We start from the raw sequence: 26131 nt of genomic DNA, 5'->3' as shown, positions 1-26131 counted from the left end.
AGCTGGGAAAGCCGAGCGCCCCGGCCAGCGGGCACCTGCCCCCGAGAAACATCCCCTCCCAGAGGCCCCGCCCTGCCCCGCCACTCTCGCCCCATCCCTCTGCTTCTCCGCTGCCCGGGGCAGAAGCCGCGGCTCTCTCGGGTCCCCTCAGGGAGCGATGCCCGGAGACAGCGCGAGCGGGTCTGGATGCTTTGCGCGGCTGGGTAGCGAAGCGGGAGGACGCGCCGCTTGATCGAGAATGGAGCAGCAGCGGCAGCGAGAGGCGGACCGCCAAGCAGCTCTTTAAAACACCTTCTGAAAACGCTGTCAGCGGCGGATGGGGGATATACAGACGCGAGCGGGCTAAGGAGAGCATCTCCCTGTAGCCAGGCGCGATGTAACCCGCTCTCTGAGCCAGGCGCCGCCTGCGTAATTGCCAGAACTTGCCCCACCGGAGAGAGCTCGCCGGAGCGTTGCTACAGGTGATTCAGATTCTTCCCCTCCCCCTCCTCCCCCCACCCCCCAAGTTCACTGGAGCATCCCTTTCCACGGATTTTGTTTCCTTGTCTTTTTGCCAATGCTCTTGGAGTATTCACATTTTTAAAGAAAATTGGAAGTGGGTTGGGTCGGGAACTTGAGGGAAGACGTCTTCCTTGGCTGAGTGGAGGAGATGGATTTGCCGCGGCTTCTTCCCTTCTTGCTCCTTGCTTACTTGGGGTATGTGATTGATGCTAACCAAGGGCCGACAGAGCCTGGCAGAGGGAAAACAACGAAGGAGAAGCAGTCTGTTTACAGTCATGGCAAGAAGGTGGCTCTTCCTTTCTCTCCTTGGAGCAGATCAAGGGAGGAGAACCTACTCTTGGCCCAGAGACTCTCCCAGGAGATCCCTCAAAACGTGGCTTCATTCCTCTATACTGGCGACTCCTGGGAGCTGAGGCAGGCCAACTGCTCTGGGCGCTATGAGCTGACTAGCTTGGCTGGAAAGTCTCGCTTGGCCTCACACCCCTCACTGCATGGAGCTCTGGATACTCTCCTCCATGCCATCAACTTTCTTAACATGGTTCTGCAGAGCAATAAATCCCGAGAACAGAACTTGCAGGAAGACATTGAGTGGTACCAAGTTTTGATCCGAAGCCTGCTGGAAGGCGATCCCAACATCTCCAGGGCTGCCATCACCTTCAACCTAGAGCCCTTGTCCTCTGTCCCTCAGGTCTTCCTCCAAGCCAGTCGGCAGAATAGCCAGATCCTGCTGCAGGACTTATCTTCAGTGGCTCACCACTTGGCCAATGTGTCCAGCGAAACTGAGTGGTTCCATAGCCTGAAACGCAAGTGGAGGCCACATCAACACCGAAAGGTCTCAAGTCCTGGTTCTAAGGCCCCGGAAGTCAGCTTGAAAAAAAGGAATGGCCATCACCCTGCAGAGAAGAGTCATATCAAGTGGTCCTCTCCATACTTGGAGTGTGAAGATGGAAATTACAAACCTGCCTGGCTAGTTACCTTGTCTGCTGCTTTTTATGGGTTGCAGCCAAATCTCCTTCCTGAATTCAGGTAGGAGTTCTGAATTTTATTAGACTATTGATCTTTCAAAGCACATCTGAATTAGAAGCAACTTCAGTTAGGATCAATTCAGCAAACGGAAATAAAGAATAGCAAATCCAAATAAACAGATGCCTGTCTTCCTCAGTCCTAGTCTGTAGATGACATTACTTGAGTAATCTGCAATGCAATCCTATACATATATGACAAGGTGTAAGTACCATGGAGAAGTAGGATTTAATCTTGGGTATACAGATATACTTAAGGATTATAATGTACAAGTTGGGCTTCACAATGCAAAACATGTTTTAAAAGTGTAGAAGCTTCCCTTTTTTTTTAAAAAAAAGCACCCAGTTTGAAGTTAGCAGCACACTCTTCAAGGGATGAAAGTCCTCTGATGTTTTTTTCCCATGGCATGGGATTAATATGGCAGGGCAGGTGAAAGGCCTGTATAGTCAGGCATGGAAAGCTTAAGAAAAATTGAAGCAGAAATACATGGCTCCCCATGATAGGCTCAAGCTCCAGTCAATGTGCAGTCTTAACAGCTGGATTTTCTTGCTGTAAGCAGAAGTATAATGCCAGTGTTGTGCTCTAGCTAAATTAATTGGGGCTGAATTCCATTGACTGCAATAGAGCTGAAGTTAATCCAGACTGGCCTGAGCCACTAGCTACAGTGACATATTCAGTGGAGTCATGTAAAGTAAGTCTCACATGGTTTACAGGTTTACTCTATAATAGGGGTGGGGAATTTGTGGCCTCCCAATGTTGTTCCACAGCAATTCTCAAGAAACCCCAACAGCAAAGCCCATGATGTGGAATGCTGGAAATTGTAGTTCAGCCTCACCTGGAGGCCACAAAGGGCCAGGACTGTAACCACAGTCGTGGGTAACTTTTCCTGGATTAGGGCCCCAGCAGTAAATGCTTTTGCCCAGTCTTACCCAGTTGAAACTAATCCCCACTTCCTCCCACCGAGCAAATTTATATTCTTGGTATTTTACATTTTCAAGTCTCTGTTTACAGGGCATGTAGAAATGATATTTGATCCTTTTATCCATTACATTAACAGCAGCAGAATGATTTAATGTAGCCAGAGCATCAAAATATTTTTTTTCAGCTGGAATAGTTATCGAATGCATTGGTAGAGGTCTACACTGGCTACATTTATGCAAAATGGTTAACCTGGTTACTGGACTAATTCATTTTCTGGGTTTGCATAATGCAGGGACCATAAATTAAGTCCATGACCTGGCTGAATATATTGTGTGAAGACACCTATGATACTGAGCTGGAAACAACAGGCTTTGCCAGGTCTGGCCATTCCCTGGCTTTCAGTTGGGGAGGTGTTTCAACTTGGAAAGGAAGCTGTTCTTCCTATTTTATAGAAGGTCGTTCAGGAAGACAAGCATTTCCTTACATCTCTGATTGAACTGCGAGCTGCCTCTAAGCATCCCGATCTTTCAGTTCCTTCGGGCCCCTCTGCTCCACGTTTCTGCTCTTTTTCCTTCATTGTTGTAGATGCTTAGAGATCATGCCTGGAGTGTCACACAGACACACAGACACACACACACACACTACACACACAAATAGATAGTTATTTGTACTGGCTTTCCTCAGGAAGGATGTTGCTTTGAGGCTGGCTTTGGTAAGATTGTAGCATAATATTTGCTTAGGTAGTGTATTATCAATAACATTTACACAAACCTATGAAAATATCCTGCCTATTTGCTTAGGCCTATTTAAATAGAAACCTCTTTAAAGAAAAGCTTTAAACAGGTTTTCCAGAATTCTTGCACAGTGCAAGAATCCAGATTAAAGCATCCCTGATAGATAGCTCCTTCCTTCCTTCCTTCCTTCCTTCCTTCCTTCCTTCCTTCCTTCCTTCCTTCCTTCCTTCCTTCCTTCCTTCCTTCCTTCCTTCCTTCCTTCCTTCCTTCCTTCCTTCCACTGAGGCTTTCCTTGGCTTCCTGCTATTTTTGTCAGTAAGTAATAGGCTGGGAGGCATGACCCTCGGAGATCCTTCAAGTTAGATCAGAAAAGAAGTACACCCAGTTGCGAAGCTAAATTTTGCTGAGTCTTCCCGAATATCAAAAAATGACCATGTCAATTTTACCATTATGAAAGGAATGGCTAGATTGCTGTCCTGTCATTATTTCTGTAGATGCTTCACTTGCGATCTCTGTTTGCACGCATATATCCTGACTGAAGTCTAACCATATGCTGTTGAATTTCATGTTAGTTTCTGTCTTGGATATTACTACTAATAATACTACCTTTATTCTTAAAAATAACAGTATTGGCTGTGGTGGTTTGAATGGTGACCCAGCCTAGGAAATACAACCTTATTAACTTGGTTGATGCAATTCTTGCCAACCAGCTGCCCAGTAGAGGTCATCATGGTAACAGTTACAAAACATTTTTTCTGGTTACAGAGTTTAACCCCTGCCACAACACAGTTAATCAACACATCGTTTCTTCTCTTGACTAGGTGCTGTGAAATATCATGGCCCTCACTTTTGGAGCCTGCGTCCTTAGCTATATTTTTGTCTGACATGTTCATCTTTTTTAACATAATGATATGATCCTCATTATTCCTGGTGGCTATAGCTAAAACAATAGCTACATTTTAATAGAGATTTCCCATCTTAATTAAACAATGAAAGAAGTCATGGTGATGGCCATCAGATTAGGTCCCATTCAAAGGCTACTCTTTTGGATGATTGTGTGGAATTTCCAGAATCAGAGGAATCCTTCAGGCTGTGATTGCCCTGATGGATGTCTTGTTGGTGGATGTCCCAGAAACATCTTGTTGTCCATTATGGGAAATAAGACGCTGAACTAGAAAGGCTTGGGTCTGGTCTACGAAAGCATTTTGTACATTTACCAGATCAGTCACCCCTGTGCTGAATAATATGGGAGACGTATTATTTGTGTGGTTTGAACTGGTAACAGAATAAAGTATTGTTGTTGTTATATATATCTTTGCCTTTCATGCACAGAATCTAAAGCAAGATACATGTGGTTTCCAACCTGCTGCTTTGTAATATGCATAAAGATACTTAATATTCTCCTACATTTATTATGTAGAGTAGGCAACAGCTGGTTTGGATATATTGCCCTGATGTTCCTAGTGTCTTCCTGCTTCTGCAGCTGATCTTCCCACCAGCCTGCCCACCACTGATCTTCTCAGCATCTTCCCACTATTGCCACCAATCTTCCCGTCAGCCTACCCATTCCCCACCCCCACCCCATTTTCAGTGTTATGTTTTAGTCAGTTCACTAGATTGACAAATGAGATGTAACTTCTGTAATCCTATTGGGGGCCGGTGAAATTGGACAGCTTATTTTCTTCCAATCAAACCTTCAGAAATGGAACTTGCCATTAGCAATGGCAAAGCACAGCTTCTTTCTGTTTCATTTTTTCCTTCCAGTGGTTTTGACTTTATGGTGTTGGAAGCAGCAACAGCAGCTGCAGAAGTAACCAGGCTACCATTTTGTGTCTTCTCCACCAGCATGGACCTAGATTCATGCCAGGAAGTTGTGGAAACGGGGAAGAGGAGAGCCATCACACACATGCACATGCAGTCAGATCCTTGGGAAATTGTCTTCAAGGGGGCTTTCTGGATTTCTAGGGATTGGCTGAAAGAAGATCAAAGATGTTTTCAGGAAAAGGGCTGAGAAATTTTAGCACTGCCCTTGTTTTCATGGGGGGATACCCTTCAGGAATGTTGGCACATGCTCTGAGTTATGCTTTGAGAGTTTTTCTATTTTGATAAATACTGTGCCTTAATTTTGCAGCAATGTTGCAAACCCTTTTTCTTTTCACAACCAGTCACATGAACAGTAGTTTGCAATGGTAGGAAAGATCTGTTTGCAATTTTAGAAGGCAGTTGGAAGTATGATAGGAAACAATCAAAAGACTGATGATGCAGAAACATTTTAAAAGTCGTCTTTAGGGCATAGCCACTGGCTTCATTGTATAACCCTTGGAAGCATTTCTTTGCCATCCTGGAAGTATCTTCACTGCTGCTGTTTTCTCAGTATTCAGGATTTTCCATGAGCTGACCAGCTGACCATTTTCCCAGCTGACCAATGTGGAAGCATAAAAACTGCCATCCATCCATCCATCCATCCATCCATCTCTGTCCTTCCTTCACAATGTTTGTTTTCATGGTGAAGGGGGCAGGGGAAGAGCCATCTGGTCTCCTCTCAGTTTAAGAAGCCTGATGACATAAGGGCAAGACCTTATGGTGCCCACTTCCAGTAGTTTAAGCCCCGTGAAAAGGTGGCAGGGAGAGCCAAAGAGCAAGGATCTGGTACGAGTTCCCACCAGAGATAAACTGCCTGTTCTGAAGCTCTAGCTTTAATGCTTCAAAGCAATCTTTGCAGTGCTAATGGTCAAGGTGGACTGGAAATTCATTTGAATGAGCTACAGAATTGCTTTTGATAACCAGCAAAGCCATGGAATAGAGGGTTGTGGCATCAGTCCCAAATTAAGTGCCAACCAAATGTAGAGAAAGGGCCTTAGATACACTTGATGATTTTCCAAGGCAGAAATAACAAGCGTCCTACATTGACTTCCCAATTTGTGACAAACTCACTTAATAGGGTGTCTGTTTTAATAGACTGAATATCAATGCAGCCTTGGAAGGGGGTGGAACTTTCTTTGCCTCTCTGACTGCCAAGGTTCTCAACCTTTGAGGTCTGGCAGGCACATTTCTAGGAAGTGAGGGAGGCCAGGAGGCATTGTTCTTATTTGATCATTATTAACTGAATTAACAATAAAGGATCTGTCCATTTCAAACTTCATCTAATATACTTGGATTATTACTGGGTCTGATTGTGGTTCAGTATGCTAATTCATCTGGAATTTTTACCTGGATGTTTTACGGATGAGAGATGACTTGGATGCTTTGTTTTGGATTGTTGGAAACTGCCGAGTGTCCTTGGGAGATTTGGTGGCATACAAACGCAATCAATCAATAAAATTTGAGATTTTGAGAACATGACGTGGGCACTCTCCCAAAAAGTGGGCAGGCAGGGCTGGTCCATTCACAGTCTGCTTGATCTGTGGGACATAGGCATTGCAACCCCCTGATTCAGTAGAATGCTATCTGCTGCACTGTTGCTCTCCACAATTCTTATTTTAGGCTTCCCCCCTCCTCCCATGCAGCTGGGCACTGTTCGAGACAAAATGCTGGGTTGTGGCTACCCATCATTTTTATCGTTGTAGCAAACCTATGGGGCTTCTTTTGATCCAGAAGAATTCTTGGAAATAAAAATGACACCGGAGAGGGTGGTGCTTTGTTTTCTGGCATATTGTCTCCTTGTTTAAAAACTATTATTTTAAAATGTAAAGTGTCAGGTAAGACTGGGAACCTAATGAGTGTGAAGGTAGGGGTCTCTGGACTCATTAGCACCCCAAGATCCACACTGTGGTTTTCTACAAAAGAGGGACTCGTTTGAAATAGGCATGTCACTAGAGAGTTGTAGTATGCTTTCTGTTTTTATATGTTCCTGGAGTAACTTCTGCAGAAGTGGTTACAGTTAGGTTCCTACAGGGCCAAAGTGCTGGCTTTTATTAGTCTACAGCAGTGTTTCTCAACCTTGGCAACTTTAAGATGGGTGGACTTCAACTCCCAGAATTCCCTAGCCAGCAATTCTGGGAGTTGAAGTCCACCCATCGTAAAGTTACCAAGATTGAGAAACACTAGTCTACAGAGATTACACTTGTCTTGAAAACTGATGCTCTTACTTTTTATCAAATGATCTTCAGAAGAACTTATTGGTCCCCTTCAGGGTCACTGGCCAATGAAGCTGAGACTTTTATTCAAGGAGGGAGTGGAAGCAAACTTCTAACCCTTCCTTGTTTCTCCTTCTGTCTTGCCAGTGGAGATGATACACTTGATGCCTTAAGTTAGCCGATTATATATTTATAAATTGAGAAGCAGAGATGGCCATGCTTCAGATAAGTCCTGGGAATCTGATTAATGTGGCTGTAAGATGGGAATGCCACCCTCAAGTCAAGCTTAATTCACAGAATTATGTAGACAAATCCATATTGTTTTTTAGCAACCATATGGATTTGATTTGCGATTCCCTTCTTCTGGGATATTCTTTTAATTTCCAAATCTAGCCCATAGCCCTGGATTTCCTAATGGTCTCCCATCCAAGTACTAAACAAAGCTAACCCTGTTTAGCTTTTTTTTTTTATATATCAGCCAAGACTTAGATGCCAATCAGCCATTAGCATAAAGGTGATTGCTTTGTTGATGCAAAGCTGGGAACATTTTTTTAAAATTATAGCAAGCAAGTAAAGGTACCATCCCTATTGAATCAAGTTCAGTTCCTGTCTATATAATTTTCTTGGCAACACTATGGTTATTCTTGCCTTCCCTATGATATTTTTTGACTTCTTGGCCTCATCTTCACCTCTAGGATTTCCTGATGGACTCTCCTCCAAAGAACTGATCAGGGGTGAATATACTTAAGGTTTTTTTGAGATCCATCAAGTTAGGATTGGGTGCTACCACCTGTTTAGACTAATCTTGTTCTACCCAATCTTAAATGAGTAAATATATGTGTAAAGAAAAATGATGAGTACCCTGCATTGCTATTTGGTAGATATTCTAGAAAGAATTTTTGCAAATGCTCTGTTCCTAGCAACCTCATTTTTTTACTGTGCCAGTGCTGGCATTACTATTAGGCAGAATGATATATTAGACCTATAAATGACCAATGTACCATTTTGTTCTTTCCAGTGATGGCAAGTTGTGCAACCATTTGTGAGCTGTTTGCTATGAAACTCAAGGGTACAATTTCTGGGAATTTCAAAAGGGGGACTGTGTACCACATGCAGTCTGCTCCCTGCAGGTTGCCCACCCTGCAAAATTTACAATTCTTGGTGAAGTTTGCCCCATTGCAAAGGGACATGGACCAGATTAGGATAGTCTGTCCACAGAGATGATGGATTCTGTTGAATTCAAGACTATTCTGGAAGATGTTTTCTTGAAGCTGGCCATCACTCCATCAGTGACATGATTGATGCATAGGATGAAAAAGTCTCCTAGAAGCTTAGCACAGTGGCTGCTGAGTGCCCAGCCATTTAGAGTGGTAGTGGACACTCTAAACAATGAGGGCAAACTGAGCCATAGTAGTGCAGGTCAAGAGACAAATCCAGCTGGACATAGTGGAGGCATCATAAGGCCTATGCTGTGACTCTCAGGGAGGAGCACTGTGTCCATGTAGAACCATGGAAGATCTGTTAGGCTGATAACCCAAGTTCTGGCCAGTGCTCATATGCCACCCGAGCTCCATTTTGAACTGTTTGTGCATTTTTTCTCAGATAAGATCACTAGGATTTATATTGGGCTAGATATCATTTGGAATCAAGCCAGGTTTAAAGTTAATTATCATCAATACACTGATGATATTCAGCTATGCTTCTTCTTTTCTCTGGACCCAGTCTTTGGAAATCACCCCAGCCTCTGTAGGTATCCAGGTTTTAAAGAACTGGGTGTGGGAGAATAAGCTAAAACAAAATTCAGAATTTAAAGGGGTAGAATTTAGGTTTCAGGAGATATTTCTGGATGGAGTTGCACTCCCCTTTAAGGAGAAGGTTGCAGTTCAGACGTTGTCAGGGATCCAGGACTAATGCCAGATGGCCCTATATTATCAGTGGCAAGGAGACTTGCCATTTGCCAATTCTGAAATTATAAAGAACATTCAGCTAATAAAGCAAGTGCCAGTCCCAGATGAGAAATCTGGCTTTGGTGACTCAAGCCTTGGGCTGCTGCTGGGATAGCCCTTAAACTCTGTCCAGATCTCTGCTGGACCCTGTTGAAACAATTTCATTGAATGCTTATTGCCTTCTGAGGCACTACAGTCTAGGAGTGGGTGCAAACTTATTTATTTTTGCAAGGCCATTTAATTCCATAGTTTAAACTTTTACGTTCTGTATCTGCTACTGTTACTGTTGGTGGTGTTATTGTTATTATTTTTCTATCTTTTAATGGATATCAGCTTTGTTTTTCATATCCCTTGTAAACCACCCAGAGCTATTAGGAGAATCCATTCCCATTCTCAAAGTATAAAAACAAAGGGGAAAAAAAGATTCCTGTGTCATTATATCATTACTATTAATCACCACACATGCCTTCAAAAATAGGCTTTCAATTTCTCTTTCTCGGTGTCACTGAATGAGAATGATGCTTTTAAACATCTCCAAACTCCTCTGGTAAGTCTCCTAAGAGTAAAAGAAATGAAATATTCATTTTTCTCTCCTTAAAAAAATGAGGCACTGAATCTTTCCCTTGCAAAAAAGCCTCTGTGAACCATCTGTTAGGGACATATTAAAATTCTTCCTGATTTGCTCTTTCCCATTTCATTGCTTGGAAGAAGCGATGTAACCTTTCGCTAAATAAGCTCCCAACATTTGATATCCTTTCCAGCTTATCTCAGGGCTGCAACATATAAAGCAAAATGTGCTGCACAGAGACTGTTTTTTAATTATTATTTTAATTTTTCTCTTTTCAAAGGGAACAAGCTGTCTTCACATTTAAGAAATAAATCGTAAAGGGCAAGGGTAGGAAGATCTGATTGGCAAGAAATCAAGTACGATTTATAATGCCCAGTTGTTTAACAATAAGCAGCAACAAAATGAGTCTTTGCTTATCCCTCCAAAGCATTGCTAGAATCCAGAAATGGGAGAGGGTGAAGCCAGGAATTGGACTATCTTGATATTTTTTTGGTTCTGATCCTTGAAGCAAATTCATGGACTCTAAATTCTTTAATACTGAATTATTTCATATGCATTGCACCTGGCCCTGTGGGACAGGTACAAGCTGTGTACTTTATTGTTTAGTGCCATGCAATGAGGAAAAAAAGCTAAAAAACGTCCAGTTTTTAAAAAGAGGGATGAGCTGGTATTTGAAGAGGTATTCTTTGGAATACTTTTTCTTAACTATTTAGGGCATTCAAGGTAGCACCAGCATTTGGACTGGGCCTGGAAACAAATAATCTCCCTTACAGCTCCTGCAGAATGAGCAGAAGTTATGATCCCATATATTCCCTATCCCTGTTCTATTCAATACAGCCAATGTGGTGCTGCCGTGAAGATGCTGGACTGACACCAGGGTAGCCCCAGTTCTAGTCCATCCTCAACTGTAGAAGCTCATTGTCTGGGCCAGTCTCTCAGTCCAGCCTTCCACACAGAGTTGTCATTGTGATGCAATAAAACAGGGAGGCGCCCTGTGAGTGCCACCTTGAGCTCTAGTGCAGTGTTTCTCAACCTTGGCATCTTTGAGATGGGTGGACTTCAACTCCCAGCATGGCTGGCTGGGGAATTCTAGGAGTTGAACTCCACCCATCTTAAAGTTGCCAAGGTTGAGAAACACTGCTCTAGTGTAAAAGGTGGGCTATAAAGCTAACCAATAAATAATTTGTATGCCTTAACCGTTTAATAATGGAAGCTTTCAGGTTGCCTTCAAGGGCAGCCTTATGGTCCGCTTATTACTGTGTATAACACAGCTGGGAGTCTATCAGGGCACAGACCACTATGGCCAACTCTCTCTTTCCCAGTTGAATGGTTGCAGTGAGCGAGCCAGCCAAAAGCACTTGGCGTTTTTGAGACTGCTCCATCAGAAGGGCCTCCAACTTTCTCTTGGCCTTCCTTGCTGTGACTTCACAGAGCTGGAATGCTCTTCTCAAGGTGAGGTGAGGGGCTGCTCTTCCCTGTCATTTCACCAGGTGAAAATAGTTTTGGCTCAATCTGATGAAAGAAACAATAATTCAAGGCTTTTATTTATGTGACTATGGGAAGGCAAGATAAGATTTGGTCTTCCCTGCATCTGACAAATCTTACCCACATACAGTACTACATAAAGAAATGTTCAGTTTTTGCTGTGTTTCCCTGACTAGTAAAATTAGCCAAACAGTAATAGGCAAAAGAAAATACTTTTTTAAAACAAATTCCTCTGATTCAATTACTGGGAAATCCCCATATACTCAGGTCCATGTAATCTGTCTGAAGGCATATTAGAAACCAGCTCATTGTCAAGATAGATTTTAGATCTGATGATGGCAAATGGCCCCAAATGGTCCTTGGGGATTCCCCTCTGCAGGTGGATCCTAATTCATAAGTCCACACTGCCGTACCCTGCTTGATTACATTTATTTTTAGGGAAGACTGCTGTCCTTTCCAAAATGCACACTGGGTAATAGTTTAATACACCTGCTCAGTTCTGGTGGAGGAAGAGTATTAGTAAAAAATGAATTGCAGGGTCAGGAGAGTGATCAAGTTATATCCTCCATATGTCTATATAGTGGTGACCAGATCATGGTGTGTCCCACAGCGTTTCCACTTCTGCACTGAGTACAGTTTGCCAATGACCTTTCATCTCTTTCCAGCTAGAAAGTTAGTGTTTCCATATAAAGATCCCAGCAGTTCGGTTGTTCCATTTACACCTTGCTTCTTTACATTTCAGGGGCTCTTGATGCTTTATGAGACCACTTTTTCTTTTCCAGATTATCATTTTCAAATATAGGTGTATAAGGGATCATACTTACTTATCAGACGTTTCTCCTTTGAAAAAATAGACATACTGGGAAAGTAGATAGGGGACTCAGCATGAGTCAATAAACAGTTTTTACTGCTACAGTTTAGCCATTTTTGCAAACATTAAACTGACACATTGAGTTGAAGAGGGGCTGGTGCCTAAGAAAATCCCTGCTGGATCAGTGGAGGAGGGGTGGTGAACAGTCCCAAGATAAAGGCAGCAATGGTATGCTGTTCTACCACCTTCATCCTCAAGTCTGTAGCAACAATTTGGCAGACAGCATGTCTACCCAGGAACCTTATTGGCTGTGCCACAGGAAGAAAATTATTCACTGCCACTGATTGGTTGAACACTTGGTCAGTTGGCCAGCCAGCTGGTTGATCAGGCTGAAGCTGAGCAGACATAGGAGAGGAGGAGGCCATCTTTCCTCTCTGACGCTTTTGCCCAAGACCCTCTCAAACATCATGATGCCACTTTCAAAAGCCTATAAAGACCAGAACTGTCCATGACTCAGAAGGAAAACAGAATGTGCAAAGCACCAGGTATTTTCAGAGCAGATATTCTAGATCAGTGTTTCTCAACTTTGGCAACTTTAAGATGTGTGGACTTCAACTCCCAGAATTCCTCAGCCAGCCAGGTTGAGAAACACTGTTCTAGATGTAGACAGAGATGTAGCTGGCCTTTAATAATATGCAAAAAATATCCAAAACATTGAAATGGTTGATAAAACATCTACTTTCCTCATTATAATCTCAGTGAATATTACAGTTTGTTGATTTGCTTCAAGTATTTCACAAAGGATGTGTATCGTTTTCACATAACCTCTAATACTTTCTACAGTGTTATTCATGGCCCTGTAGATCTAGAGGGTTACCAATTGCCCATCCCTAATCTAGGAGATCTGATGTATAGATTGATCTTTGGCAGTATGAAAGCTACATATTCTGAAATCTCTAACACTGTAGAAGAGGACAGAGTCAGTTTTCTAGATTTATAGTAGGTTTTCAAGTCTGAGAACAAACTATTAAGCTTAAATCTCAAATCTGTTGAGTGTTAATTCCCACAAGTCAAATCCAAACTAGAGCATATCCACAAAACCCACTAATATCAGATTTGTAAGGGCAAACTTGTAGGCTCAATTATTTCAATGGGTCTACTCCAGTCATGGGGAACCAGTGACTTTCCAGGTTTGAACTACACTTCCCAGCATCTTCTAGGCTACAAGTCCACAACTCTGTCTTAACTTTAGGTTAAGCTTTGATCCAATTTCTGCTGTGCCCTGCAGTCATTTGTAGTTCTCTTAAAAATCTCAGCCTGAGCTATAAAATAAATTTGGCAGGGCTCAATCCTGGCAATTCAGATTTTAGCAACCAACCACTTCTTAAAGGTCAGTCATGATTTATTCTAGGCCAGGTTTCCCAAGCAAAGCATTGAGCTTGATTTTCTCAGACAAGTGTTCAATTGTAGAAAATAGCCATGTTTTGATAAATTAATTCAGTTTGTGGCATTAACCTTCCAGATTACCAAGTGTGAATATATTTGGCCTAATCCTAAGCATGGTTATTTGGAAATAGGTCCCATTGATTCCAATGAGATTTTTTTTCTAGGTAAGCATGCGTAAACTGGCAGCCTTTTACATGGATAGGGGCCACAAAAGATGAATTATTGTATTTTAAAAATTAAGCAATCCCATGAAGTGATGATACTTCTATTTAAAGTGAGTTTTAAGTGCTCCAGCAGAAAGTAGCAACTATCTGGATGATTTGCAATAAAAAAGCAATGGTTTCTGACTCCCGGTTATTTAAGTATAACAGCAACTCTGTCTCTCCTCACTTTGGCAGCACATATACTAAGTGTGTGTGTGTGTGTGTGTCCATATATATCCTGTATATTAGATAGGATAGCCTTGCAGAAAATAGTAGTTGATCTGAATGTAAAAATATTTGCTTGCAAGTCCAGTGTTGGTTCTAAAAATAAATTCCCAGGCTGAACTCAGAGTTCTGATGTTCTGCAAGTCAATGTCCACTTTCTTGAACTACTATTTTACATGTGGTTCTGGTTGAGGGATCAAAAGGTCTAAATAGAAAACAATCTAGGTCCCAGAAAAGAGATCCTTTTCTAGGGAGAGCAAACTGCATTCATTTATCACACAAACGTGTTGTAAAGATTCCTGAAGATCTCAAAGAGATTCATTATGGCAGAAGGTTTTATGGACTAGAACCCAATTCACTGGATGTGTGGTGTTACCTTCTGTTGACAGAGGTACTTTTTTAAAAAAAAATGTCAATAGTGCTGCCAAGAGACCATGAAATACAAGTGTTTCAGTCAGTGAGATACCTATGTAAAGTTCAAATGTATATAGTATAAGGGTAGTGTGGCCATTCACACCAGTAATTGGATAAGGTAGTTTTCCTGGCTCTGTAAAACAAATTTATTGTGCTGGGTCAATACCTTGCAGCTGTGAATAGTAATTATGCAGTTCTTGTATATGTTTGAACTTTGCTTAGACACGGATTGCATACATTTGCATTTCATGGCCTTTTGGCCACACTGTTGACCAGGGAGCAGCAAACTATGGTTGAAGGACCACATTGTGGCCCCCAAGCTCATTTTTGTGGCCTCAAGTGCCTCCCTAATCACATTACCAAATTTAGTAGCACAATTGCAGGATTTCCTACACTTTGGAGGTCTAAAAACACATGAAAACTTTAGCATACGCCTGAAAATACACCCGGCAGAATTTAAAACAGAGAAAACTCTCCCCTGATCCAGGAAATAATAGGAAATCCAGCTGACCTACCCATTTTGAGCCTTTGCCATATTGATGTGGCCCTTGTCCTCTTAAAAAATATAAAGACTGTCCTTCTCTGCAAGTGACAATCCCAGAATACCTCTTCCTTTGTGTCACTAGTCCATCTTTCCCCAACCTGGGTGAAATCCAGATGTTTGGACTACAATTCTTTGGATTCCACTGGGAACATGGTATGTGAGAATTCTGGAGATTGAAATCTAGATATCTGGTGAATACAACATTTGGGGAAGACTGCAATAGTCCAAAGGCATTGTGCAGTTCTTCCAGTGTTCTGTATTATGGAAAATAGATAGCAGAAACAGTGGGGACATAGTAGAAAGCTATAAATGGAAATAATTGTCTGGACCATTCAGTTGGAAGCAGGACAATTGGAAAGCTCAATCAAGGAAAGGGTACGGAATAGATCAGTCATGGATAGTTTGGCAACAGACTCTTCTGTTTGGGTTGGTGTGTGTGGGTCAGTTGCTGCACACAATTTTAGGCCAAGTTGTGTTTTCACTTGAAGCAAGACTCTTCTGTCTTATGTCATTAGATCAGTGTTTCTCAACCATAGCAACTTTCAGGTGTGTGGACTTCAACTCCCAGAATTAAGTTGAAGCGTTAAGCGAACCATGTGGTCGTTAAGCAAATCACGTGGTTCTCCATTGATTTTGCTTGCCAGAAGCTGGCTGGGAAGGTCGAAAATGGTGATCATGTGACCATGGGATGCTGCAACAGTCATAAACATGAACTGGTTTCCAAGCATCCAAATCATGATCACGTGACTGCGGGGATGCTGCGGCTGTCGTAAGTGAGAGCACCGGTTGTAAGTTGGTTTTTTCAGCACCATCATAAGTCTGAACCATCACTAAATGAATGATCGTTAAGTGAGGACTACCTGTATAGGTTATATAAGGAAGTACTGAGTTCAACTCCTACTTTAACTATAGACTGATCAGTTGGGCTCTGTGTGAACTGCTGATTTGCAGGTACCCACCTGTTCTGTGATCAGCAGATTGCAATACAGATGTACCCTACTGTCTTGTACAGATTCTTCTGATGCCATGGATTCTGAAATGCCTGAACAGTTGAATCTGCAATAGGCTGCTACCAGAATATGAATTCTTGTCTGCGGGCATTGAAACTATTCATTAAACCTATAGTATTTTGTGTTAGCAATAGAATACAATGTAAAAAGATGGGATGTTTATTAGCCTTCAGTGAAGAAAAATATTCTCTAGGATTGTCAGATGATCTACAGTTACCATGATTGGGTTATTTATTTTATGATCAAATAATAGAGGTCTGAATTCTGCTAGGCAGCATTGTCAAGCTAGATAAATGTCAGGGTGATTTGATGCTGCTGGCAAGCCAAATTTTAGTTATCATGCAGCTAATGTTCCATGTCCTTATCAAAACATCAGGACAGCACTGTTAATAGGACACCTACTTCATTTAGCAACTAGATCGTTTTGATTTAATTCTGCCTGATCGCAGAGGCCTGTGTGATGTATATGCAGATTCCCCCCCCCCCTTTTTTTTTAGCTGAACTAATACAGCTTTCCCCAACCTGGCACCCTCTAGGTGTTTTAGGTTTGTGCACTGCAGAATTCCCAGTCATCTGGCAATTCTGAGAGTTATAACCCAGCACATGAAACCTAGTCAGTATTCCTACACTAATATACCTCACAGGGTTGTCATTAGGTATATGAAGGGAGTTATGAAGACTGTGGATCTCCAAGTCAATGAACAATGCAGAGATGTATGAATGAACGAACGAATGAGGGGGTGAGAAGAATGAAGAATATAGGTAGCATGACATTTGCTCTCACAAACTACAGCCTTGTGCAAAGTCTGGATCTCTTAGGATAATAACAATAACTGGAATATATTCAGAGGCACTATGAAACATGAACAGGGGGTGTAATAGCCCTCATGGTTTGTGGACTTCCCAGAAGCAACAAGCTGGCTACTGAAGGAAACAGATCTCAGACTACAAGGCAGGACTACAGCTTTGCTCAGATGGTCTTTAAATTCAGCAGTTACCATTTCTCCACTCTAGTTTCTGTAACATAAGCTTCCCTAGTACATTCTTTTGAAAGATGCTTGGTTTTACAGTGGAAGCTGCTTGTCCTGGAGTTTTCTTCTCTTCAGATGCTCCCCACCTTTTTTTAAGTGCACCCATTCCTTTTTTATCTTTCCAGCATCATGTTTCTAATCCCTTCCTAATGATCACCTTTCTGATCCCTTAGCCCGGTGTTTCTCAACCTCAGCAACTTTAAGATGTGTGGACTTCAACTCCCAGAATTCCCCAGCCAGCAGGAGAACATCTTAAAGTTGCTGAGGTTGAGAGAGAGCGAGCGAGAGAGAGCCTTAGCCTTTTACATAAATGCTTGACCTCTCCTTTCTAAAAGCAAGTCATTTTAAAAGTACACATAGGGGATAGTTCTGGTTTTGAATTACTGTATTCTGGATATTTATTTGGGAAGCTGTCTTTGGATAAACTTCCAAGAACTGCATCATGAGTAGGTATATAAATGAATCTGATCAGTTTCACAGGTTTGATAGTGGTTTGAAGTGCAGACAGAAGCCAACACAAGCAAATGTTCTCATGTCTCAAGTCTGGCACAAGATGTAAGATACTGCCCTAAATATTATTGCCTAGAGTAGTGTTTTTGCTGGCTGGAGAATTGTGGGAGTTGAAGTCCACACAACTTAAAGTTGTCAAGGTTGGGAAACACTGCCCTAGAGAGATCTGTAATGGAAGGGAACATTACCCTTGTAGGCAGGCCTGTGTATCCCAGTATGCTGGATGAGAGAGGGCAAGTTTTTTCTCATCAGGCTTCACTTGACTTTTGCACGATAAATGAAATCCTCTCTAAAAAATTTACACACAGTTGCACTTAATGAATAAAATACCATTTGTATGGCTACCACCAATTAATTTAATCATTGCTCCCTTTTTGACATTGTTCAGTTGCTTCCAAATCTGTCATTTTGCCTAAATTGCCTGTCAGTAATTGCTTCTTTGAGTTTCTGTAAGATCATGCCTATCTTAACTGTGATAGTATCTACCTACCTTGTTTTCTGTCAGCCTTTTTTATTACCTTTAATCTGCCCAAGCTTCAGGTCTTCTAAAAATGTTTATTTCCACTTTCTATTTGTTCTACTTCAGCATTTCTTATGATATATTTTCAATATGAGTTAAATGAATAAGGTGACAATATACAGTCATAGCTCACTCTTTCCCCAATTTTGAAGCAGATAGTTGTTCCATGTTCAGTTCTACCTGTTACTTTCTTGTCATCGTAATTTCTTACATAAGCAGATGGTGCATTCACAATCTGTTGTGGTCTAACCCAGTCCAAAGTTTTTATCAATAAAACAAAAATAGACCTTTTTTGGAATTCCCTTGATCTTTCCATTAACTATCAGATCTAGCAATGTGATCTCTGCTGCCCCTGCCTTTCCTAATTCAGTTTGTATATCTGGCAGTTCTTGTTCCATGTATTGTAGAAGTCTGGATTGCCAGATCTTTGGTATAATCTTACTAGCATGTGAGATCAATGCAATTGTTCAGTAGTTTGATGAACATTCCTTAGCAATGTACCCTTTTTATTGGAATATAAATGGATCTTTTCCTGTTCCTCAGCAACTGCTGTTTTCCATACCTGCTTGCAAACAACATGTAGTATTTTAAGTGCATCTTTCTTAGGCTGACCATATGTCCTGTTTTGAACGGGACAGTCCCATTTTTTTAACATTTCCAGACCGTCCCGTCATTTTAATATAAATGTCCATTTTGTCCCGTTTTCTTAAAAACCTTACTTAAAAATTTGAAAGTTCCCATGAACCTGTCAGAATGCAGCCTGACATTGAGTGGAAGGAGGGGGAGCTCAGCAGAAAAGGTGGGGGAAAAAGCTGCAGAGCTCAACCTGGTGGGAAACCTAAAAAGAAAAAAAAAGGATCAGCTGATAGGCGGTGATCAAAGGGCGATCTGACTGGCTCCTGCCTTGAAACGGTGGGAAGAAAACGTAAAAGCACAGGCAGAGGAGGAATGGCTTGTTGGGGACAACCGTTCACTAGACTCTCCAGCCCAGTCTTGCCTCTCGCAAACGAAGGAATCCGAAGATTCCCAGCCCGAGAAAACTGGAGAAGTTCCCGCCTGCCGATCCAGCCTGTTGCCCAGCCCTGCCCAGTTTTGCCATCCCAATGTCCTATTTTTGTCTCAAGGAAATATGGTCAGCCTAACCTTTCTATAAGCTTTTAAACAGTTCTGCTAGCATTTCAGCATCTCTCGAAGCTTTGTTAGTAGCAGTATTTTCTGAAGCCCAAATCACTTTGCTTTCCACAATATGTGCTATTGTTCCATGATCAAACTTCTGTACTCATCACTGTATATTCATGCCAGATCTTCTTTATGTCTCTCCCTAAGTAGTTTTTGGTCTTCTTTGTCTTTTATGATGCCCATCTTTGCATAAAAGTTGTCCTTGATTTCTGTAATTTTAAGAAAACCTCTTGTCCTTCCCAATCATTTGTTAACTTCTGTGCGTTGCTTATTTAGATATCACGCCTTGTCTTTTTTGGTTCTTCTCCAGAGCTTAGCATTTAGCTGGGCAAATTTTCCTGTGCCTCTGTTCTCTCGTGCTTTCTGCCTTTCTTCAGCTGCAGTATTTCCAACCTGACAGCAGACCGCCATTTTGCCTTCTTTTGCTTTTCGTATTTTGGGATACTTTTGTTTGTTTCATCTTTAATGACATCACAAATTGCGGTTCAGAGTCCTTCTGACACTCTAGTTATCTAATCTAATCCATCAAGCCTTCTTTCACTACATCATCATGTTAAACATTACAATTTAGTGGTTTTGAGAGGCTCTAAGACTTTGGGGAGCCTCCTGTCCTACAACTAAGAAAAAATGTTTTTGGTCAGATTCATCAGGACTCTTCCTGTACGTGTAATTTTTGCTTCTTGCTGGCTTGGCTGGCTGGTTGCCTTCTACAACATTACAGGTCGTACCCCAGGGAAACCCTCTTGACAAACAACAAGCAGAGAGGTTAAATGCATTGTTGTTTGGTGTTTCAGGGAAATTCCAGAGAGATTATTACTTATTAGAGTTAGCTCTCCCATCTGTGGAATGTTATTTGGAGAAAGACTCACCTAGTTCCCAGTTCACTGTCTTTAAGAAGATAGGAAACTGCCTTCTATTGAGTCAGCCCATTGACCACGGAGTGCAATGTCCTTCTTTTGGGAGAGTTTCTCAGCCTTACCTGGAGATGCGAGGGACTTCCTGTATACAAATATGCATTCTGCCTTTTCTAAGATGGTTTCATTCTCTCTGGCCTTTTAAAAATTACAGCATTTTAATTTCATGTTATTATCCAACTCTACTGAATGGTTCCATCTCCCTTTCCATTTTATTTCTTAACTGACTTTTTGCTGATCTCTGTTTTATACTCTGTTGCCGCATTCTCAGTCTGATTGTCAACTGCTATATTTTAAAAAAATGTATTTATATTCAGTGTTGTTCATTGCTTAAAGATCAGTATTTTATGTGACACCCAATAAAGAAAAGAAATGAATTTCATATGCAATTCCTTTGTCACTCCTGGGTGAATATTATGTGAGTCTGGAGATCTTGAAATCTCCAAGCATGACTCTCTCTGGGGCACTGCAGTATGTGGAGCTCTTCTGACCAGCTGTTGCTGTGGGTACCTGCCACTAGAATGGGAGACAAGAAAATCATCTTGACAGAAAGACAGAAAGAGATCATACAAGCTGGCATAGGGTCCAATCAAACTTGGACTTACATGGATGTAATAGAGATAAGGACCCATGTAAAATATAACTATAAGAGAGAGGAATCTTATTGTAGCAGGGAAACCAAGTGTAATGCCTCCTTGATTGAAACATAAAAGTCATGTTCTTCCAGTTGTATCCTTCAGGCACTTAAGTTCATTTCCAGAGAAATCTTCTATAAACTTGATTTATCAGAAAGATTTTAGGGCTGACTTTCCAAGGCATGGAGCATTCTTGAGGAGTAGTTTATTTTTTATTTTTTATTTATTGATATATTATACTGTATATCCTGCCTCCTGCTCATAGGACACTCTGTTAAAACTGATCTAAATGCAGGAGCTGTTCACAAGCACCGAAGAAAGAAGGAGCAAGCCAACCAACCAGAATACTGAGTGGAAAAGGTATCCGTTGTCTGGATAGCCACAAAGAGGAAGATGGTTGGTGGGAATCATTGTTCAGTGTTGGATCAAGTGTAGAAAAGCAGCCTTGTGAAGTTACCAGAGTTAGCATGGAAGTTGAAATAAGGAAATGGCCTCTGAGATGCAACTCATGCTGATGCTATGAAAAGCTTTTGAATTATAATGGCAGCATTAATGGTTTCTTCCAAAGCAGACTGTTTGTTTCTCTTACCCCCTGTTGTTTATTCTCACTGGCAGCAGTTTTCTAGCATCTGACTTGGAGGTTTTTCCCATCAGCTTCTATTTTATGTGTCAGCAACATGGTTCCCCTTTGACGTCATGCAACTTTTCACACAAGAAATCTGAAATCTAGCAAATCTTTAGTGGTTCTCATGGGAAAAGATTGCAAATGCCTTCTCTGATCTGATCCCTTTCAAGCTTGGGGTTGCACAGGAGGCCTTTTGCATGAAAAGGGCATGCAATATTATTCTTCCTAAAGGGGAAAGGCCATAGAGCTATGGCTAAGCTATGATTCTTCAGCTTTCATCCCCATATGCTCTCTATATTGGATGCTACAAACTCACATGTCCATTCCAGGAAATTGTCAGGGAATACATTTTAAGCCCAACGGCCTGTCTAAAATCTAAAAGAGGATAGAAAAGATCACCTGAAACTATATATATTTTAGAAAGTAAATGCAATTATTTCTGCCTATAGCAAGTATTTCTTCCAAGGTAGGAAAAATGACAGCTAAACTTCACACTGGTCAGCATTCATCTCACAACTAACTCAGTGAAAGTGAAATGTCCAGATTTGTTTTGAACAGGATCCTATAACAGAATTTAAAACCTGGAAATAGGTGGCTACTTGCAGCCTGTTTGGACTGATAATTTATGGTATGTCATAGGTGTTTTATTGCTATTTAAAAATAGATGTTATATTTACAGTTTCCTTTTTCTTTCATTTATCCATTCACCAAGCCAGCCTTCCCTTACCAGGTACCTTTCAGATGTATTGGATTACACCTCCCAGAATTCCCAGCCAGGCTGGGAAAGCTGCCCCAATTTTCTTGAATGAGGATACTCTCCTGCTTTCCTGGATAGAGCTGTAGTAAACTGGCCTGAACTGATGGGACAGAATGGGATTTAAAAACCTTTTGCAATTAATTAAATAATTCTGCCCTAGTCAAGGACACTCTACAAAGGGAGGCAATTCCATAAGCAAGATCTAATATCTCTCGCTATGCGAAAAGGAGAAATGGCCTGAGAGAGACCATCCTTTGACACAGAGAGGGCCTGTGGATAAAATGAAACCAATAATTCTGCTCCAACTTCTTATGATTTTAGGATGACTCAGGAAAGTCTGTGCTGGAAGTTTAATCTGTTCTTTTGGAGAGAAATTGAATGACGGCACTGAGTGAATTATTATTATGAATTATAATTATCCCCTTATGGAGTGAATCAACAGCCATTTCATAAGCTCCATAAATTAATACAGTGTTCCCAAACCTAATATCCCCAGAGATATTGGAATATATTTCCCATAAACCTCAGATAGCATGGCAGCTCAACTGGGCACAGATTATGGAAGATGTAGCCCAATAATATGAAGAGCACCAAGTAAAAGAAAGCTGTACTATGATATACCAGCCAACTAAAATATATCCTTTTTTTCTGGCATTAATATCTAGTACAGCTTTGGCACTTGTTACAAGGTTGACTTAATGAGATGCTTCATTTCACTAATCATACCTTCTCAGAAATGCTCTTACGATGGAGTGTGGCTTTTTTTCTATTTCTTGCCCTATAAAGGGAAATGGCAACCTGGCCTTATACAAATTAATTTATTTTCTTTCTTTTCTTTTCTTTTCTTTCTTTCTTTCTTTCTTTCTTTCCAGGGGTGTGGTGAAAATCGACATAAATCTACAGAAAGTGGACATTGATCAATGTTCAAATGAAGGCTGGTTTTCAGGAACTCACACATGCAATTTAAATAACACTGAGGTAAGAAACTATATAAAGAAAATTGAATTACCATGAATTACCATCTGTTCTTCCATGTTAACTTTTATATTGCACAAGGGCTAGCAATATTCTCAGTCAGTCTTGGTGGAACCTCCAAATTAGATTAAAAATCATTTTAAAAGAAAGGTCAACTCGAGATCTTGAGAAACGTTAGCATTCTCACATAATATTGTGCAAGATTTCACATTCCCGTCTGAGATCTACTATATGTGAGATCTTGGGTGAGAGATTACCAAAAATCTCATGACATCTGGCCCTTTCTTTAGGTTTCATTGATTTGAAAATCACGCATTTCCCGAGTCTGCTGGTGGAACAAGTTCTGTTCCCAGAATTGCTTTTGTTCAGACTTGAGTACTGTCAAGCTGATAAACTGGAACGGGTTCAGGAAAGGGCAATGATGATGAACAAGATGTAAAATCCAATGGGAGACTGAAGATGCTGGCCATAACTAGCCTTGAGAAGAAGAGATTGTCCTGGGATATGATAGCACATCCTACCTGAAAAGATGTCAGACAGAAGGATATCAATTTTTCTTCCATATCATCCTGGAGTACAGGATGCAGAATAATGGGACCAAGTTATGTGAAGCCAGATTCCAACTGTGTTAGAAAAAAGAACCTATTAATAACAGCAGTTGGTCAGTGCAACCAATCACACAGAGAGGTGATAATCTGTATCCACTATAAATGTTCAAGCAGCAACTAGATAGCCATCTGTTGAGGACACTTGAATTTGGATTCCTGCACCGAATAGGGGCTGAGCAAAGTGATCTAAATGTCCCCTTTCAACTTTGTGATTCTAGGACTATTCCAGGACTCTAGAACCACTGTGTTTCATCTTTGCGCATTCTATATTTTATTTTTTTATTTTTTTATATTTATACATCAAATTTATTCCCCACCCATCTCACTCAGAGAGCGACTCTGGGCAGTTTACATAAAATAGGCATAAAACATTAGCTAAAATACAATAAAACAGTAAAACAATAAAACAGTACAATATAAACAATCACCTTATATATCCTTATTTTGTGACATTGCCTTGGAAACCTGTTGGAAGAGCAATATGCCAATGTTGAAAATAAACAAGGAAAGCCACAAGGCAACATAGGATTTACTTTTCATCCTGTGTTCCCTTTTTAAGAAGAGACCTACTTCCTTCATTTGCTTTATCGGTCTGAGCTGCACCAGAATCTACAATCTTCCACACAGACTATTTTTCTTTTTCTATTTTGTATCTTCTATTACCAAGAGTGTTTAGTTGGTGGAGAAGTGGGATGGGGTCTCCTCAATAGCATAGGAGTTGGTAACAAAGTATCTGTGGATGTTGGGGTGCATGGCAGGTGCCCAAAGGTGCCCTATACCCTCAGGTCATTGGTCACTAATTTTGAAATGCGTTTTAATTTATTATATTCTGCATTTCTTAAAATGGTATCTTGCTTTGAGGGCCTGAAAGATGTAACAGATATTTCTACATTTCTAAAATACATGGCATATGCAAATAAGTGAATGTGGCAAATGTGTGTTAAATATCCAACCCCACATTCTATTTTTTCCCAATTAACCTTCTGTATTCATTACCATGGGACTTACCCCCAGGTAAGTAAATGTCTAAACTAGAGGGACCTCACATACTTTGGGTTTTTGGCATTGTGTTGTTTTTCAGTGGCTTTTCTTTTTAATCCAGCTCTGAGACCTTTTGCTGCAGGGTGGATTTTAAATATTTTGATGAATGAACAAATAAAGCAATAGCGTGGCCTTTGTGTGTACTTCAGACGAACCTATGTCACACATTTGGATATCGAACTGAGGTTAGATATTTACACATATTAATACTATGTTTAACAATGCCCATTTCATTTTCTACAGCAGAGACATTGGCATAAGGCCTGTTCAGCTGAGCAGGATTCTGGGAGGATCTTTATCTGCCTAAGACAGCATTTCTCAGTTGAGAAATGCTGGTCTAAGAAGTATCTGCAGGTATGGTCACAAAAGTCAAGATAGCAACCACAATGGAACGATGGAAGCTCTGCCTGCAACACACATAAAAAATAGGTAGAGCTTTGTTCACACCATCATGACCACCATCTTCACTTTTTTGACCATACCCTGCAAACCCCTCTGGTTTGGAGGGAGGTTTAATACTATATATGAACAGGCTGGTTGTCACAATGTGTCACTTACTGCTGTTTGGAGTGAAGCCACAAAGAAACATGCCTTTGCAGTAGTTTCTTCAAAGATATTTTTATGAACCTGGGGGAGGATCTGTGAAAGGAGAAAATGCCTTGCCGTCTACGGATGTGGGAGTAGCAGCAGTAGCCAACTTTCCATGCTAGTCAGTTTGAAGACTTCCCCGCTTGCTCCCAAAGCCAAATCTTTCCTCAGAGCCAAAGTTGGTGGGTGTTTTGTGTTTTGTTTGTTTTTTGTGAGTGTTAGCTCTCTTATAACTCATTCAGAGGCTTGCATTTTTTTTAAAAAAAGAAGCACTTTACAGTTGCTTGGTAAATAAGTGTTATTTTCAGCCAAAATATTACAAAATGGGAATGAAGGAAACACTGCAATTTCTGTCAACTGCTGCTATCAGATCCAGGCTGCAAATTTCCAGATCACCACAAGATGGCAACAAAGGTACATACAAAACAAACTCTTTGCTGCCATCTGGTGATTATTCAGATTTTTGCAGCCCAGATCTGGTATCAATGATGAATTTGTAAGAGATTCTTGTTGGCAAATGATAGGGATGCTGGTCAACTATTGCTACATTAGATCAACAGCCCAGATTAGTCAGTTTTTGTTTCATCACTGAAAAGCTCAAAACAGGAGATTGCTTTCCCCAATTGAGGCAAGAAATCTCTTTCATTGTCTGAGTTCATTAAACCATTAATATGATTAGTTTGCTTTTGCTATAGGCTATGTGAACTCCCCCATAACTGTTTGGTGTTTTGTGTGTCTATTGTAGCTTGTTGCCCAAAGCATGGTTTTGCAAATTCCTGGGCTACTGTTATATGTGCAAGCAACCTCAGTCCTGACAGAGATGGTTCCCAAAGTTTGGGAA

General features: G+C 41.0%; 1 protein-coding gene across 1 annotated transcript in view; it reads left to right on the top strand.

Moving 5' to 3' along the window:
* The first annotated feature begins 583 nt into the window (after positions 1-583).
* Positions 584-26131, top strand: part of GPR158 (G protein-coupled receptor 158) — a 132417-nt gene continuing 106869 nt past the window's right edge. The window contains exons 1-2 of the mRNA XM_063301920.1: positions 584-1527; positions 22951-23056. Of these exons, the coding sequence (XP_063157990.1) occupies positions 650-1527; positions 22951-23056 (984 nt within the window). The 5' untranslated portion in view covers positions 584-649. The remainder of the gene's footprint in view (positions 1528-22950; positions 23057-26131) is intronic.

The sequence above is a fragment of the Candoia aspera genome, chromosome 4 (assembly GCF_035149785.1).
Source record: "Candoia aspera isolate rCanAsp1 chromosome 4, rCanAsp1.hap2, whole genome shotgun sequence".
NCBI classification, from domain to species: Eukaryota; Metazoa; Chordata; class Lepidosauria; order Squamata; family Boidae; genus Candoia; species Candoia aspera.
Note: the sequence above shows the minus strand (reverse complement) of the source record. Positions and strands in the feature narration are given on the sequence as shown.